At 63.8% G+C, this 16,082-nt stretch overlaps 3 protein-coding genes across 3 annotated transcripts; 1 reads left to right on the top strand and 2 right to left on the bottom strand.

The window, feature by feature from the left end:
- The first annotated feature begins 128 nt into the window (after positions 1-128).
- Positions 129-898, top strand: CHLRE_03g156950v5 (uncharacterized protein). The gene is made up of 3 exons (XM_001697399.2): positions 129-298; positions 367-416; positions 573-898. Exons 1-3 carry the CDS (start codon positions 176-178, stop codon positions 619-621), a joined length of 222 nt encoding a protein of 73 aa, XP_001697451.1. The 5' UTR covers positions 129-175; the 3' UTR covers positions 622-898.
- Positions 899-1,608: 710 nt separating this feature from the next.
- Positions 1,609-3,899, bottom strand: CHLRE_03g156900v5 (uncharacterized protein). The gene is made up of 6 exons (XM_001697474.2): positions 3,831-3,899; positions 3,436-3,506; positions 3,105-3,173; positions 2,774-2,973; positions 2,450-2,640; positions 1,609-2,321 (listed from the first exon to the last, which is right to left on the bottom strand). Exons 1-6 carry the CDS (start codon positions 3,861-3,863, stop codon positions 2,079-2,081), a joined length of 807 nt encoding a protein of 268 aa, XP_001697526.1. The 5' UTR covers positions 3,864-3,899; the 3' UTR covers positions 1,609-2,078.
- A 904-nt stretch (positions 3,900-4,803) lies between these two features.
- Positions 4,804-14,878, bottom strand: CHLRE_03g156850v5 (uncharacterized protein). The gene is made up of 11 exons (XM_043060615.1): positions 14,252-14,878; positions 13,891-14,079; positions 13,306-13,401; positions 13,037-13,118; positions 12,327-12,802; positions 12,031-12,093; positions 10,645-11,793; positions 10,157-10,462; positions 9,590-9,868; positions 8,455-8,993; positions 4,804-8,269 (listed from the first exon to the last, which is right to left on the bottom strand). Exons 1-11 carry the CDS (start codon positions 14,666-14,668, stop codon positions 6,463-6,465), a joined length of 5,403 nt encoding a protein of 1,800 aa, XP_042925744.1. The 5' UTR covers positions 14,669-14,878; the 3' UTR covers positions 4,804-6,462.
- Between the last annotated feature and the right edge of the window lie 1,204 nt (positions 14,879-16,082).

Below are 16,082 nucleotides of genomic sequence, written 5' to 3'. Positions count from 1 at the left end.
GAGGTCGCCACGCGCCGGGGGCAACTGGGGTGGGGCGTGGTGGGGCAGGGGTGACAGTCACAGGGCTTCGTGGGGGACATGCCATGCAGCCACCATGCAACTTGTGCCGCACCGCTCAACTTGCCCTAGCATACACAATACGTGCGCTCGTAGACCCCATTTCGCTGCCCTCAAGATGGCTCCTCGTCAGAACATCCCCCTGCGTGAAATCCTTTACCAGCTGAGCCCTTACCAGCAGGATGTGATTCGTCAGACGTTCACGAACGCTCCTAAGACTTTCCTGCGCTTCTTCAAGGAGGTATGCGCCGCTGTTGCGAGCGGTCGCCGAAATCACCGACCTGATTTTCCTCTCGTTCCGCTTTGCAGAAGGGTGTGGGCCTTGCGACCTTTGGCGTACTATTCTTTGGCATTAAGGGGTAAGTGCTCCGCAGCTATCTTCACGGCGCCTGCTCGTGTCGATGGCACCGGTCCCGCAACGTGCCAGCCTGAGGCCGCATGCATCAGAACTGGCTACTCGCTATCAAATTCGTATTATGCATCAACTATGGACATCCCTGAACCTTTGACGACAGGTATACCGAGCACGAAATGCACCAGGAGCGCCTCGCGGAGCGCTACTAAGGGCGCCGGTTCAGCTTATCAGCTTATGTAGGCTGTAGATTTGGTTCTAGACGGGACTAAGGGGACGGGGCGGGCAGGGGGGCGAAGGGCCAACAACTACTGTGTGTGTTTTGCACGATGAGAAAGGTAGGCATTCAAGGGTTTTCAGTGCGGCCAGTGTGTGCCATGGCTCCTGGTGGAGTGGTAGCATTAGACCTACTCTCGTCTGACTAGACGAGAGTAGGTGATGGCGGGGTCCAAGAAGAGTGGGAGCCCACTCATGTAACGCAACGCTGTGACTGCTTACGCCTCCTATGACCGAACAACCCGGGGAGGTGCGCACACGCATTGTTGGTCGGCCCCCAGCTAAAGCGCCATGCAGTTCATTTGGAAGACAGCATCGAGCAGCAGGAGCCAGGCTGCAAGGCTGCCAAGGAACGGGGAAGCTGTGTCAGTGTGTCCTGCTGTGTCGCACGGGTCAGCTTTGGTCCGGACCCGTTCGGATTGGATAAGGGAGGCTGTGACTGAGGATTCATGCTTCCCGTGGTTGTGACTGTGGGTGTGCGATGGGACAGGGTTAAGGCAGGTTGGGGAATTCCCGTAGGGGGCAGCTGATTCCCAGAATCCCAGACCCCAGCACATAGCAAACAATTTGCGACGGCAGTGCGCGAGCGCGCGGACTGTGGATGGGTTGTATGCTGCACGTCAAGGCACCGCGCAGGCGGAATAACTTCCGCTCTGGTCTACGTACGCATTAGTTCCGCAACACTGCTCAATAACTGCGGTATCTTACGTGCCGATGCATGACAACCCTCCGCTCTTTCCTGATGGCGACGTTCCGTGAGTTCGCGCAGCCAGGCCTGCCAACCCCATGCTAATTAGGTAAGGGTCGAACGAGGGGATGACTGGAATCTGTGTGAAGAATGGCCAACACGTCCTGACCTGTCATCGAGGTGAACCTTCCATCCCTCCCTCTCTCCAATGGACGAGGAGCGCGGCCGAAGAGAGATGGGGGCATGGTTACAGTGTGCACGAGGCCCAATACCAGACCCTTAGGAAGCACACTTTGACACCATGCAAGCGGGGGGGTTGATTCTCTTCTCGGTTGCCTCTCGCCACGCAAACTTGCGAACTGCTCCCTTTGCACACACACTCGGTCCACGGTATGTACGTGTACAAACAAAAACCATACCAAACAAAAGACACAAGATCATACACGTGCCCGCTGCAAGTTAGGGGCAAGCAAGCGCACTTAGGTACCTGAGGCGTTCACAGCCTCAGGAGCATGTGGAGGGCTTTTGTTCGGTGTGTCCCGAATAACAATGATGGGTGGGAAGGGGAGATGGAAAGAAAACGCGGGTCATACACGGTAGACATGTAGCACTAAACTGGCCACGCCACGTCTACACCACTTCTGACCCAAATAATTTGCCATCAGCAAACGCGCCATCAACAGCTGCCAGCCAAGTGAAGGGGCATTACTGAGGGGTGAACTTCTGGGCGTAGGTGAAGGCGTTGGAGGTGAAGGGAGACGCCAGGTGCTCGTCCAGGTTGGCCAGGGGGCCCTTGCCGGTCACGATGGCCTGGACGAAGAAGCCGAACATGGAGAACATGGCCAGGCGGCCGTTCTTGATCTCCTTCACCTTCAGCTCAGCGAAAGCATCGGGGTCCTCAGCCAGGCCCAGGGGGTCGAAGAACTGGCCGCCGGGGTGCAGCTTGTCCTGTTGGGGTTACGAAAGCATTCAGGTTAGCAACAAGCTATATCATTCCATGACCTAAATTATGCACAGCAGCGTGTACATACGCAGCCCCATCACACATCACCAACCCTTTTGCCGCAAGCACTCACCAGGCCCTCGCCAGCGGGGCCGCCGTTGACGCGGTAGCCCTCAATAGCGCCCATCAGAATGACCTGCACCGCCAGGGTGGCCAGGATGGACTGGGCGTGCACCAGGCCGGGGTTGCCCAGGTAGTCCAGGCCGCCCTCGGCGAAGATCTGAGCACCAGCCTTGAACCACACGGGCTCAACGATGGGGGTGCCTGTGGACCGACACAGGAAGTGAAAGAGACCTTAATAAAGCGGCTTTTGGGAGGAGGGCGGAGTGCATGGAAAAGTTGTGCAGGGGAATACCCAGTGGCTGCCAGTTCGCCGTTCGGGACGCAAATCACGCACCGTTCTTGGCCAGCAGCTCGGGGGTGATGCAGCCCAGAGCGCCCAGCATAGCCCAGCGGGCGTGGATCAGCTCCAGCTCGCGGTAGCGCTTGAAGGTCTCGGGGTCAGCCGACAGACCGGCGGAGTCCCAGCCGTAGTCGCCGGGGAACTCGCCAGTCAGGTAGGCGGGAGTGGTGCCGCTCAGGGGGCCCAGCCACAGACTGCAGGCAGGAACAAATGTACAGAGCAACGGCGCGATTAGGGAAATGCAGAAACCATGGTCATGCGCGAGCGAGAGGCCGCGGGTTGCGTAGACGAAGAAGGACGAGCGGGCACGTGCTGCGGTGCTTACCCACGGTCAGGGCCGTAGAAAGCCGACAGCTTCTCATTGCCGCCGTTGCTCCACCAGCCAGCCTTCTCACTGCAGGGAGGCAATGCGAGCGTAATGGTTAAGAAGTGAAGGTTAGAGACACGTCTCGGAGTTGTTGTCGGATCAGGAGCGACTCGCATGAAGCCGCGCTTGCATGCTTAAGCCCATGTTCCATGATAGGCTGGTCGCAAGCGACGCAAACCAGCAATGCTAACACATGCGGGCGGGTAGAAGCGGCGGGGAAGCGCGCGCTCCGGATATCCATGTGCCCCGGCACATTCGACCTGGGCCTCGCAACTACGCTTCCACGCACCGGATGGTCTTCTTCTGGGCCGAGGCGGGAGCGGCCTTCTTGGGCGCACCACCCTTCTTGGTGAGCTTGGCCTGTAGCAGGCCAGCGTCGACAGCGACCGAAGCGGAGGGCGCGATGTTGGAAGGCAAGCATATGCGAGAACGGCCATGGGTGATGTAGCTCGCTCTTGTCTTAAACTTGCGAGCGCCATGAGCGTGGATCACGCAGCTGGCGCATGCCCGCGAAAAGCAAACCAAAAAGGTCAGATGACGGGGCGAGGCAACGACTAGAGCTGGTCTTTTGGACATCTCCCGCGCGTAAGTCACATGTGCATGTAGCACTTGCACCATTGCCGCGCTGACTCAGGCGGTGGCTGTCGACGCACTGCGCACGGTCCCGGCGATGGCGCGACTCACCTGAACGTTGACGACGGTGCGAGACAGCATCATATTTGCAGATATACGTATACACGGTACTCGGTGAGTTGGACAGGGCACAGAGTATGCTGGAGCGCGCGCGCCTGAAGTCCGCAAGCGAGTCGCGGGGATCTGTCGTGCACGAGCCTCATGCAGCGCGTATCCATTGCGTTGGCGCGCAAATCACTGCCTCGGCATCTCCTAGCGCATGAGTACAATCTAATGTTTCGATTGATTGCAGCAAGTCGCCAAACTGCGGGTGTGCTTGCACGAACATCGCGACATGTCGCGATTACCGCGCGGCTCAAGGCCCCGCTGGGCCTTCTTGCGCGGGTTGTGAAGGTTTGAATGCTCTGCAGTGCAAGCGCGACACCGAGGCGCCAGTCTGGACGGAGCGCAGGGTGTGCTCCCGTGGGCCATGGTGCTGGGCACGCCGGCAGCACACGGGCAGCAGCTCAGCAGCTGCAGCCTGAACGCGGGGGCTTGGGCAACTGCCCAGCTAGAGTGTTAGGTGTTGGGGGATAGGGTTTCGCGTGTGTCAACAGGGCGGGCTACGAAATCGGGTGCTCGCATCTGCTCCTTGCAGTGCGAAGGCTGGCTGGTGGAGCAAGGCCAGCAATGAGGCCTTCTACGGCCCCGACCGTGGGTAAGCACCGCAGGACGTGCCCGCTCGTCCCTCGCCTCTGCGATCCTGAGTCCTGAGACATCTCTCGTTGGTTAGCGTTGTGGTATCACCTATCACCGGCCTGCGCCGTGGTGAGCACACAACGCTGTGGATCCACGGTGCAGTACTTCTGCCAATGACGGTGATGCCCCTGTGTCGCGCCCTATGATAGGACACTGCACGTTCAGCGTGCCTGATGGCGACTCGATGTTTTCAGATCTGTTCTGTCAGCCTCTTCAATGGCCGTGTTGGCTACGGTGTAGGCGGCCTGGAGCGTATGCGTAGGAGTGAGAGGGCGGCGCCAGACGATCACGTTCTGCCTTACATATTGTTGCCTCTGAGTGTTACGTCCACTAGGACGGGTCCCTCACATTGAACGGTCAAAGACTACGGTATACGCCTAGGATCGGAATGAGGGACGGGCGGACGGCTCTAGCCGCGCTCAAACGCGACCTTTATCGTCACCCGTACTCCGGCCTCCCATGCAATACACCGTGTCGGGCCAACCAGCCTCGGGCACGTTCCCTTCTTCCCACACGCCAGAACCACACCCGAACCACCCAGTCACACGATACGCACGGTCACGCGCCAAGTCATGACACCTGTGTGCGCCACGGTCACGGTCCCGTATGCGAGGGCTGGGGTCAAGGCATCCGCGGTGGCGCGCACGGCACACAGTGGCCGCGGCCTGGAGGACACACGACACCTATGCGCCAGCACTTGTTCAGTGTCGTTCCGCCACGCAGCTCACCAGGGGAGGAATTGCAGCTCCCGTGCAGCATCAGTGCCGTCATACGGTATATGTGACGCCCTGAGCTGAGCCGTAACAACCAGTGCGACCGCAGCCCAGCATGAAAGCAACTCATGGTACCGGTGCCGCCTGTGCGTCCCACATCTAGCAATGCAATTGAATGGGGACACCGAGTGGCCGTGCACGTCGTTGCACGCCGCCATTCCCAGCCCCGTGGATGGTTTGCAATATGATGAGGCACATGCATTTATCCCCATAACAACCCGTCATTTATCACAAACCCCTACCGCTACGCAGTACCCCGGCTTGCCCCTCCCCCCTCAGGCGCCCCGCCCGCGGTGCAAGAGAGGGGAGGGGGGGGCGCAGTCACCAGCCCAAGCCAATGAGGGGTGGTGCAGGGGGGTATGTACAGCGATTCTCTAGGAAGACCAACGCATTGGCACATCCATGATCTCGCATTCAGTAGTTATGTAGTTATGGTATTAGCGCTGATCTGATCAGCACGGCGCGCCTATCGCGGGGGGGGGGGGGCGGGACACGGCGGGCGGAAGGGGGGCGAGAGTGGCGTGAGGATCGGGGCACAGCCGTGGGACTCGCGGGAGTATGCGACTGGCTGCTCCGCTGCGGGCCATGAGCATAGTACCAGCCATTATCGCGCATGAAGAATGAGACGCGCTTATCAGATCAGTGGGGCGCTGTATTTTGCGCGAGCATGTAAGTGTCGGAGGGCCGGATCCTATGACGCCTCCGATTCCGTCGTCTACCGCCGGGCGCCTGCTCGCTAAATTTTACAAATAACTTAACATACACTGCGCTTGAACTCTAACACTGCATCGGTACTTGTGCGTTACACCAATTCACTCGTTTTTGCAAAGTTATGCGTCGCCACAAATACAGTGAGCAGCTTCTTAAATTTAACAAGCATTTTGGCTGGAGCAACGGGGCCTGCCAGGTGCACTTTCCCGGTTACTGGCATAACCGGGAGGGCCCCCCGCGGCGAGCTCGATGCGACCGCAATGGCTATTGCCCCTCCCCCTTCGGGGGGAAGGGGCAAGCCAACTTGGCAGCCCAAACGTGGAAGCTTGAGCAGAAACGTCAGTGCGCAGGTAGAGAAGGGCGGGCGGTGGCCCCTCCCTCAACTTATGCAGTGCAATGTAATGCCATGTCGTTTGACCGTACGGTAGTTCAACAGCCAGCCGACGCGCACGACATAGGCCTTATTTCTTTCCCAGGGGCGGGATACTCTTGTCACTTGGTGCTGTATCCCACAGCCCGTTTTCATGCATCCTCCATGCGCCCTTCCGCGCCGCCGCCGGTTCCGCGCCGCCGCCGCTGCCACTACCGCCGCTACCGGCCGCCAGCAGTCCGTCCAACTTCAGCCTTTCTCCACCTCCACCGCCTGCCGCGGCTGCTGGCGGCTCGTCCCGCGGCCCGGTGGCTAGACTCGCGAAGCCGCTGTCGGTGCCGGCGTGCTGCCGTATGGACAGCGCCCGTCGAGTTGTCCAAGCGCGGAGCGCCGACGCGGCCGCTTCCCCGTCGCCGCCCCCGTCGCCGTCGTGACCCGCCTCAGTGCCGGCGCTAGCCTGGAGATTGCCGGCAGCGCTGGCGCGGGTGCGCTGCGAGAACGCCGTGACACTGCGTCGCCAGGTGCGGCCCGCCGGCTGCGCCGCATCGCCGCCTCCACCCAGCTCGCTGCCCGCTGCTGCCAGCGTTTCATTGACGCTATCCTTCAGCGCAGCCCAGCGCGCGCCGCCATCACTGCTACCGCCGTCGTCATCCATGCTATTCAAGCCGCCGGAAAAGCGAACGCCATTGCGCACGCCGCCGCCGCCGGCACGGCCACCAGCGCCCATCAGCCCTGTCGACGAGGCCACCGCCTGGTCACGTGGGCTGGCCACACTGCGGGCGGGGCTGCCGCCGCGGCTACCGTCGTCGCCGGCAACGCCCGGCGCCCAGCCCACACGCTGACCGGCCGCACTGGAGCGCGGCAGCGGCGGCTTCCCGCTAAAGCTGCGGCTGCCTCCCCCGCCAGCGGCCGAGAGGCTGGGGATGACGGACTGGCGCAGGCCACCCAGCGGCCGTGCCACGCCAGCGCCGTCCGACGCCAGCGCAGCCGCCGCCATGACGCCATAGTGGCCGCCAGAAGCGGAGCTCGTGCCCCATGCCCCGCCGCCGCCGGAGGCCAGGCGGCCGTCGGACTGAAGCGACATGGCCGCCATCCCCTTGAGCTGGCCAGTGGTGCGTGTGCTACTGCCGGGCCCCAGCGACAGGTCACCAGGCACCTCCCGCATGCCCAGCGCAAGCATCTCCGCGTCCACATCTGACCCCACTCCAGCCGATGGCATGGCGGCGCCGACGCCCACGAAGCCGCTGAGGCGGCCGCTGGCGCCCGTCTCCTCGCCGACCGTCGTCAACGTCATCATGCGCGCCACGCCTACCACATTTGGGCTGCCGGCGCCGCTGCTGACGCCGCCGCCACCACCACTGCCGCTGGCCACCGCTGCCGGCCACTCATCCTCGCGCGACCTCGGCGACGGCGACATGAGTGAGCTCTGCGTGCCGGACGCAAACCTGCTGCCGCGCCGCTTCGGCGGCTGGTGCCGGTTACCGGTGCCGCCGCCTCCACTGCCACCGCTGACCGATTGCTCCTTGACCTGGTTCCAGCCGCCGTCAGAGGGCAGCGGCGACGCCGGGCGCGACGGCGGCCGGCCCCCGCCCATGCTGGCGCTGGCGGGGCGGGCAATGCCGCCCTCCTCGACGCCCAGCACCTGCGATGCCCGGCGGCCTACAGCACGAGGAACGCCCCCGGGCGCGCCGCCCGTCACGCCCGGATTGGTGATGCTGCCGGCTCGGGAGGCGGGTCGCGAGTTGCCGCCACCGCCCAGTTGTGGGCTGCTGGCCATCATGGCGGCGGCGGCGGCGCCTGCGGCCGTGCCACTGGAGGACAGGGCTGCCTCGCCGGTGCGGCTGTTGGTGCGCGCGGCCCGGAAGGAGGGCGCGCTGGCGAGCAAGTTACCCAAGCCGCTGCGAATCGGCGGGAGAGGGCGGATGAGGGATGATGGCATGATTCAATGGGGTTGGTAATATGTGTAAGCAAAAACTGTTTTGGAATAAGGGAGGGGTCGTCAGCAGAAAATCAGGCGGCAGTCAAGCCGGCCCCAGCACGCCTTCTTCACGCCCTAAGCAAGCCCGGTAGCGCAGGTCCTCACCGCGGCGCGGCCTCCACCCGGATATCTTCCTCGTCGTAGTCCAACGACGCCGGCACCATGTGCGCCGGCGGCATCACAGGCAGCAGCCCCTCTGCCGCCATCACCTCACTGTTGCTGGACAGCAGCTGACGCCGCAGCGAGTACCCGGCCCCGCCACCCGCCATGCCGCTGCCGCTGCCGCCGCTGCGCTGCGGCGAGCGGAGAGGCTCGCGTCCACTGAGCGCGGCGGCGCGGCGCGGTGGCACTGGCGGCGGAGACAGCCGGTCGCTCGGCTGGCTGTTGCTGTTGCTGGTTCCCTGGCGGCTGGGACCGCCGTAGCCGTGAGACTTGGAGTCGAAGGGGCTGGTGGAGCTGGCGACGCCATTAGGGTCGTTGGGATCTTCGGTTGACGCGGCAGTAATTGAGCGGCGCAGCGGGCTGGGTGCCGGCGGCCGCGTCGACGCGAGGATAGCGGCGGTGGCGGCCGCGCCGGGCGACGGAATGGAAGCAGTGCCGCTGGAGCGGAAGGGGCTGAACAAGAAGCCGGCAATGGTGTTGCGCTGCATGAGGGCCGAGACGCGGAGCGAGAGAGAGCAAAGGATGTGAGCGGACATGCGTTAAGAGAGGTTGCGCAATTGAGCTCCATTGCCATGACGGAGAGGGGAAGAGGCGTTTTGGAGCCGTATTCGACTGTCCGAATGGCAAGTAGACCATGGGTTACAGACTGTGTTGAGGAGGGCCCTGATACGCAGCAAGGAGTGAAGCGGCACACAGGCTGCAGCTGGCTGCTGGCTCAGTTCGGACATTTGCACTGCGGTGGTGGTAGGACGGAGTGGTGCGTGCCATGACGACTGACAACAAACCAGCGGGCCTAGAGAGAATGCCTGCTGGCTGCTGAGTGCGGCAAGTACGCTGTGTGGGAAAAGGAGGGCCGAGGAGTCTGATGCGTAACCATCTCGCCCCCCCCCGGCTTGCAATGATACCTCCCATGCTTCATGTGCACTTAAACTGTAACGATAACAATGGTGTTCCCAAACGTAGGGTGGTATCCTTTGGCACACACACACACACACACACACACACACACACACACACACACACACACACACACACACACACACACACACACACACACACACACACACACACGGCTCACCTTTTGGGGCTCCGGCTTTGTCGGTGGCGAGGCGGTGGGCCCCTGGGCTGGCCGCGACAACACATCGGGCGACATCTGCTCCCGCTCCCGCTCCCGCGCCTGCGCCTGCATCCGCGCGCGGTCGGGGTCCCCGGACATGCGCCCCTGCAGCGCAGCCGCCACAGCCGCCGCGGCGGCGCCTGCCACTCCAGTGCCCGCGAGCCCCATGTCCGTGTGGCTTCGGTGGCCGCGTGGCGGCCGGCGCTGCTCGTAGACCATAATCCCCTGGCCCGTCTCGTCCTGCGAGTGAAGATACACGAATTGCGGCTTGTAACATACTCACATGGGGCAATCGCGTTGCCGACGGGTTCTCCTCGCACTTGTGCAGTCAAGTACATAGGGCCACAACGCGCACACATCCCCGATATATAATAACCATACATGCCGGCCAGTCCCGGGGCAACCTGCGAACGCTGTGCATGGACGGCAAACCCCTCCTGCGTGTCTGGTCGGACACACGTAAGTTAAGTGAATTCGGGCGACCCCGTCCGCTGCCTTCACCACACCGGCAGGCAGCCGGGCACGCACCTGCACCACGCTCTTGTAGCTGTCTACCCGCCGCGCCGAGATGCCACCCATGGATCGTGCTGAGGCGCCGCCCAGGGACCGGTACGACGCCACAGGTGAGGTGGCGCCGCTGCCGCCGGCTGCAGCGGCCGCTGCAGCAGCACCCGCGCTGGCGGGCATTGCGAAATCAGGCCCGCCGCGCTCGGGCAGAGCTGCGCCGTCGTCACTGTCGTCGCCGTCTTCGCCATCATCACCAACGGCGGCCGCCGCCGCGGCGAGCTCGTCGCCGTCGCGGGTGGAAACAATGGTGCCGACGCGGCTGGGGCTCTGTGTGTTGGACAGTGCAGTTCAATGTGCGGGTCAGAGGACAGTCACAGGTACAATAATGTAAACTAAACCCTGACTGGACTGAATCGTCCCAAAGTGTACCCTCCACCAGAAAGCCCCTGCGCCCGCGGCGTCGCTTGTGCAGGCCCCGGCACGTGTAAGCACATTAAGACAACACTCACCCGCATCAGTGCACGCGACGAGTGCCCGCCGCCTTCCTCGTCTTCTGGTGCCCCGCTCTTGGACTTGCGGCTGAACATGCGCGCCAGCAGCCCGCCCACCCGACCGCCAGCAGCTCCCTCGTGAACCACCGCCGCGGGCCCCATCGCCGCATGGTGCGCCACTGGCGCCGTGCGGCCCGCATGGCTAACAGATCGCGCCGCGCGTGCGTCTTCCACGGCCACTTCCTGCGCAAAGCTGACGTTGATGTTCCGGCCGCTGCCGGTGCCGTTGCCGGCGCCGCTCCGCAGCATCGCGCTGCGAGGCCGGCCGCTGCCGCTGGCAGAGCCGCCGCTGAGGACGCCGGCGGTGGTCACGGAGCGCCGCTGCAACAACGCGGCGGCTGCTGCCGCCGCACCCATATCGCCCTGCTGGTCTGAGTCCGTAAGGCCTCCGACATAATCATCGCCTGAACCCGAGCTCGCGTCGTCGCTTGGCCCGCCGCCGCCCGCACTGCCGTTGTCGTTTGCCAGCGCCAGCGCCGCGCCCTTGTGCCCGCTGGGCTGCGAGCGCGGCGCCTTCGTTGTCACCGCAGCTAGGGAAGGCCAGGCACCCACGCCTGCGCCTGCGCCTGCACGTGTGCCTACCACCGCTGCGGACGCAGCTGACCTGTCAACCGCGCCGTGGCCGCCCCCGCCTGCCGCAGCCTTGTTTTCCTCTAGCAGCCTGCGCAGGGCGGCTCGCTTGAGCATGTCCTGCTGAACGGCACTGCGGACGCGGGACACAGGCGGCAGCCTCCGGTCCTCGTCCACCGCCGCAGCCGCCGCGCCGATGCCTGACTCTTCATCCGACGGCACCTCCCGGCCCATCACCTTGCTCAGTACCTTCTTGAACGACCGCCGCCCAGCCGGCGCCGCGTCCCCGGTGGTGCCGGCGGCGGCGCCGCCTGTTAGGCTGCGTGCGCTCATGCTAACGCCGCTCTTGCTGACGCCGCTGAAGCTGACGCCTGCTAGCCCCAGCCCCATGGCTGCCATCTCCGGCGCCGCCAGTGACATCTGCCTGGCCACCTCCTCGTCCTTGGGCCCGGCCGGCCCGGCCCCGGGTGCGGTGGTGTCCATAACTTCATCGTCGTTGAAGTGCACCGCCCGGGCGGAGGACTTGGCGCGGTGCAGCTGGATGGGTAGGAGAGAGGCGGGATTGATGGGGCTGTGGTTAAGCCCGAGCTCGGCATGCATGTGCTTGGGCATTCAGGCATTCAGGACTCCAAGCCAGGAGACCATGGGCTGCGCGCGAGGCAGTAGTACGGTACGAGCGAGCAAGACTGAAAGAGCACCCATTCAGCTCCCAGCAATCGCAAGGCTCACATCCCCAGGCGCACGCAGGGCAGGGCCGCGGTGCCGTGCGCTCACCATTCGGCTGCTGTCGCGCTTGCGTTTGGAGCGGACGTACGCCACAATCATTAACAGCGCCACCTGCGTGCGTGTGTGCAGGTTAGGTGGTCGGGCACAACACAGCAACGGCGTTCACAACAACAACTACATCAGCCCCTGGCCGCCCCTGCGGAGCCCCTTTGCCCAGCCATGTCTCTGCCATGAGCGCGAGTCTTCCTGAAGGGCACAGCCCGCCACGCCTGCCGCACGCTTTGCCCTTCCTCCGGCCTTGCACCGCACCCCTCCGCCCGGTGGGGGCCCCCAATCGCACCCACCAGCCCGGCCGCAACGCTGAGTGAGATGATGATGGGTATGCTCCACTGCCTACTGCTCTCAAACGTGCCGACCGTGTTGGGGTCGCGAACGACCACCACCGGCAACGCAGAGGGCGAGGGCAGCGGCGGCAATGGCGGCGGCAACGGCGGCGACGGCGGCGGCGAGGGCGGCAGGCGCATCTGCAACGTGCCCGGCACTACCTGCACTTGCTCCAACGGCACCCCCACGCCCAACGCAATCGCCAACTGCAGGTCTGACGTCAGCGCCTCGACCACACGGGACAGGAAGGCTGCGGCATCGCCGCTGCCATTGTCGATGTTGCTGGTGTTGCCCAGAGCAGCCGCCGGAGGGGGCGGCGGCGTCAAGCCGGAGGCGGCGAGCGGCATGGGCGGCGGGCTGGCGGCGGCCGCTGTTGCGGCGGCCGCGTAGAGGCGTGTGGGGTCGGGCATAGACAGCACGACATCCAGCGAGGCGCCTGCGCGCAGGAGCGGAGTGCAGGCAGCAGGCAGTAGAGTGTGCATTAGCGTGAGCGTTCGCGGCAAGCACTTACCCAGCCTGTCGGACAACCAGCCACCCGCCCCCAGCACATGACATCATGCCGCCAGTATGCCGGCACCCAGGCCAGGCAGGCCCGGCCAGCGGACTCGGTCCAAAGCAGGCCGTGCAGGTGCACATCACATCGGCTACTGCTGGCTGCCCAGCTACCCACCGGCGGGCGCCATGTAGGCTGGGCTGGGAACACACATGCCGCGCAGGGTGGTGTCGGTGCCGGGCAGCGCGGCCAAGCGATACTGCGGCGAGCAGAGAATTTGTTGGAGAATTGCCAAATGTCGCCCGCACGTACGGTCTGGAGCCCGTCGGCCGGTTGCCCCCATTACCGTACCCCGTTTTTGATTCATCATGCATCATTGAGACAACAATCACGATCATTCACACAATCCAGCACTTCCAACACGCCCATCGCGGCCGCGCCCCCACCTGCATGGCTGTGACGTTGGCTGTGGGCGCCAGGCGCAGGGTGGTGTCCAGCACCAGGGCGGCGGACAGGGCACTGCAGGCCGGCGGCCGCGGAGCCTGCGACACATGGAGAAGTACAGACACACCGTTGTGAGCCGAAGCCCTCACACCACAATGTCTCGTGGGTTACCCTGAATGTTTAAGGTTCTTCCCGTGCCGCAACACGCACTCACGGCCATGCGGTCTTTCAAGTCGATGCTGTCGTATGCAGGAGGACAGGCTTCACCAACATTCCCTCGCCCTTCCTGCTTCCACCCGCTCAACCGCCTAACGTAACCCTCGCCAGCGCCTGTGTGGCACAGGCTTGTACCTCACCCCTTTCCCATGCTCCCTCGGCCGCCCCGCACCACCAACCATGCCAACCTCCGCCACCAGTTTCCAGCCTGGAGCCGCCACCCCAGAGCCCCCTCCCGCTCTTCCTGCAATCCTGCTCACCCAAATGCCCCCCCATTGGTTCAGAGTTAACCCCCCCCCCACCACACACACACACACACACACACACACACACACACACACACACACACACACACACACACACACACACACCTGTGTGCTGTTGCTGCTGCCGCCACCGCCGCCGCCCTGCACCACACACAACACCAGTACGTCCACGGTGCTCAGCGCCAGCAGGCTGCCCAGCCGCGCCTTGTAGGCGGACAGCGAGGCGTCGGAGCAGTCGCGAATGAAGCCACCAGAGCCCACCGCAACCCGCACCCGCACCCGGCGCGAGGACACCTGCACGTCAGGCGGGTTGGTGAGTGCGGGGGGGAAGCAAATCGCTTGTCGCGCGGCGCGTGTCAGCCTCCGAACATACTGGTTCGTCCCCCACCCAGTGGCCACCGTGTCTCGGCCCGGGAAAGCCCACCCCTGCCACGGCCTGCCTACCACCTCGTTCACCTCCACTCACCGCTGCATAGACCGTCTGCGCCAGCGTTGCGTTAGCGAGCAGGCCATGGACTGCTTCTAGCCGGGGGTCCGCCGGGGCCAGCGGCGGCGTCGAGCTGACCGTGGCTGTGAAGTATATGGGCACAATTGCTGGTGGAGTTGTTTCTGCTGCAAGAACCCGATGTGCGCTGTGTAGACTCGCAGGTGTGACTTGAGGCGTGTCATCGGCTTCGCGAGCAACCCCTGTAGCGACCCCCACTCCAGTTAGAGTAGTAACTTGTGATACCAATTTCCTCCCTAGCGCAGAAACGCTAGCGTGGGCGTCTTCCGGCGCCTTGACGCCCGCAACTTGTGCAGCCACGCCCAGCGCATTGATGTAAATCGATCGCGAGAAGACACAAATTAGGAGAACTAGAATCGAATGACGCCTGCTCCACATTCTAGCAGCAGAAAGCGAGTGTTTCAAGCCGCATTCTTAAATGTATTTAGCTGTGCCCTGCTTGTTGGGTGTGCAGCATCAGTGGCTTCCTAGTGCAGTCCTAAGCAAGCGCCTGTTCAGGAAGATGTATCTTTAAGATGTCAAGGACAAGGGTTGCCCACCAACGAGATAACATCATCGGAAACCCTGTATGTGAAGACAACTTGTAAGTTACTTGAATATACCTCATGTCTCCGAGTTGAACCCAGGTTACAATGCTTGGACCCTGACACGGTTTCGGCGCGTTCCATGTGGCCTCCCCACGCCGCCCACGTCTCCCCCACCCCCCTGTCCCGCCCCCTCCGCCCTGATGCAGGTGTTGAAGCCCCTTCCAAACCCGCCATTGCAGGCGGCGAGTCCCACGGCTTGCGCCACTGCGTGCTGCCGCCAGCCGCCGCAGCCGCTGCGGTGACACCATTCGCCACGATGAGGGGCGCGCAGGCTTCTACGGGCGCCTCGCACACCAGGGCCCGAAGCGAACCACCCTTCTTGTGGATCTTGATTACGGAGGGGGTCTCGCAGATCTGCGGGCACACGCTGCTGCAGGACCTCCGTCAGCAGCGGCAGGATGCAGCTGCTGGTGCCATCCGCAGATCCGCTGCGTGCGATGTGCCGGGCTGTGGCAGCGGCGGCACAGCCGCAGCAGTTGGCAGTGGCAGCTCATGTTGTTCCACCCAGTAGCGCAGCGCGTTAATGATGTTGCAGGCGCCACTGCCATGCCCCTGTTGCTGCGGCTGCTTCTGCTGCGTGGACAGGGTTGCTGACAGCAGGCCGCCAGCGTGGCCGAGCGAGGCGGCGTAGCGCCAGGCCGCGGGTGCGCAGCCAGTCGAGTGCCGCCAGGTTGCGGCCGGAGCACAGGGCGATGGACCAACAGGCGGAAGCAGACAGCGGCTGTAGGCAGGCGAGGCGTGGAGGCGGGAGATATGGTGGCATGAGAGATGGAGGCCGGTGAGGAGTGGCTCAGCTTGGGGCAGGAAATTGAGAGCGGCCAGGTTGTGGCACAGTATTCGACCCGCATGGTTCATTGGCAAAAGCCGTCCCGCACGCGCACGCTCATGGTAACAACTCACGCGCAACCCAGGGCCCCGGCCCTCGGCGCCCTGACACCACAGCTCCTTGACCGCCCACTCCAGCGCCTTACTGCTGCCACCCTCTGCCACCGACCGCCGCCAGCTGCAGTGCTGCGCCGTGCCAGACAGACAGGTCCTTCAACACCCGCAGCTCGACCCCAGCCCTGGCGGCGGCAGCAAACGCCGCATCCCAGCCGCCGCTGCCGCCGCTGCCAGGTGTTCTCCAGGTTGGTTTCGGGCGCATCCTTTCTGGTAGTCCCAACGCCAGCCCGGCCGGCGTCGTCCAGCCCAGCCATCCCCATACA

The sequence above is a fragment of the Chlamydomonas reinhardtii genome, chromosome 3 (assembly GCF_000002595.2).
Source record: "Chlamydomonas reinhardtii strain CC-503 cw92 mt+ chromosome 3, whole genome shotgun sequence".
In the NCBI taxonomy this organism is placed as follows: Eukaryota; Viridiplantae; Chlorophyta; class Chlorophyceae; order Chlamydomonadales; family Chlamydomonadaceae; genus Chlamydomonas; species Chlamydomonas reinhardtii.
The sequence above is the reverse complement of the archived record's forward strand: the minus strand, read 5'-3'. Positions and strand labels throughout refer to the sequence as shown.

What these genes read in the sequence shown, in the direction of transcription:
- CHLRE_03g156950v5 (XM_001697399.2), top strand. Translation starts at nt 176, where the DNA reads ATGGCTCCTCGTCAGAACATCCCCCTGCGTGAAATCCTTTACCAGCTG. An exon ending in TCCTGCGCTTCTTCAAGGAG is followed by an intron (nt 299 to 366) that starts GTATGCGCCGCT and finishes TCCGCTTTGCAG; the next exon opens with AAGGGTGTGGGCCTTGCGAC. An exon ending in CTATTCTTTGGCATTAAGGG is followed by an intron (nt 417 to 572) that starts GTAAGTGCTCCG and finishes CTTTGACGACAG; the next exon opens with GTATACCGAGCACGAAATGC.
- CHLRE_03g156900v5 (XM_001697474.2), bottom strand. Translation starts at nt 3,863, where the DNA reads ATGATGCTGTCTCGCACCGTCGTCAACGTTCAG. An exon ending in GCCCAGAAGAAGACCATCCG is followed by an intron (nt 3,174 to 3,435) that starts GTGCGTGGAAGC and finishes GCCTCCCTGCAG; the next exon opens with TGAGAAGGCTGGCTGGTGGA. An exon ending in CGAGCTGCTGGCCAAGAACG is followed by an intron (nt 2,641 to 2,773) that starts GTGCGTGATTTG and finishes GTCGGTCCACAG; the next exon opens with GCACCCCCATCGTTGAGCCC.
- CHLRE_03g156850v5 (XM_043060615.1), bottom strand. Translation starts at nt 14,668, where the DNA reads ATGTGGAGCAGGCGTCATTCGATTCTAGTTCTCCTAATTTGTGTCTTC. An exon ending in CGCAGACGGTCTATGCAGCG is followed by an intron (nt 14,080 to 14,251) that starts GTGAGTGGAGGT and finishes CCTGACGTGCAG; the next exon opens with GTGTCCTCGCGCCGGGTGCG. An exon ending in CGTCGCGTGCACTGATGCGG is followed by an intron (nt 10,463 to 10,644) that starts GTGAGTGTTGTC and finishes TCCAACACACAG; the next exon opens with AGCCCCAGCCGCGTCGGCAC.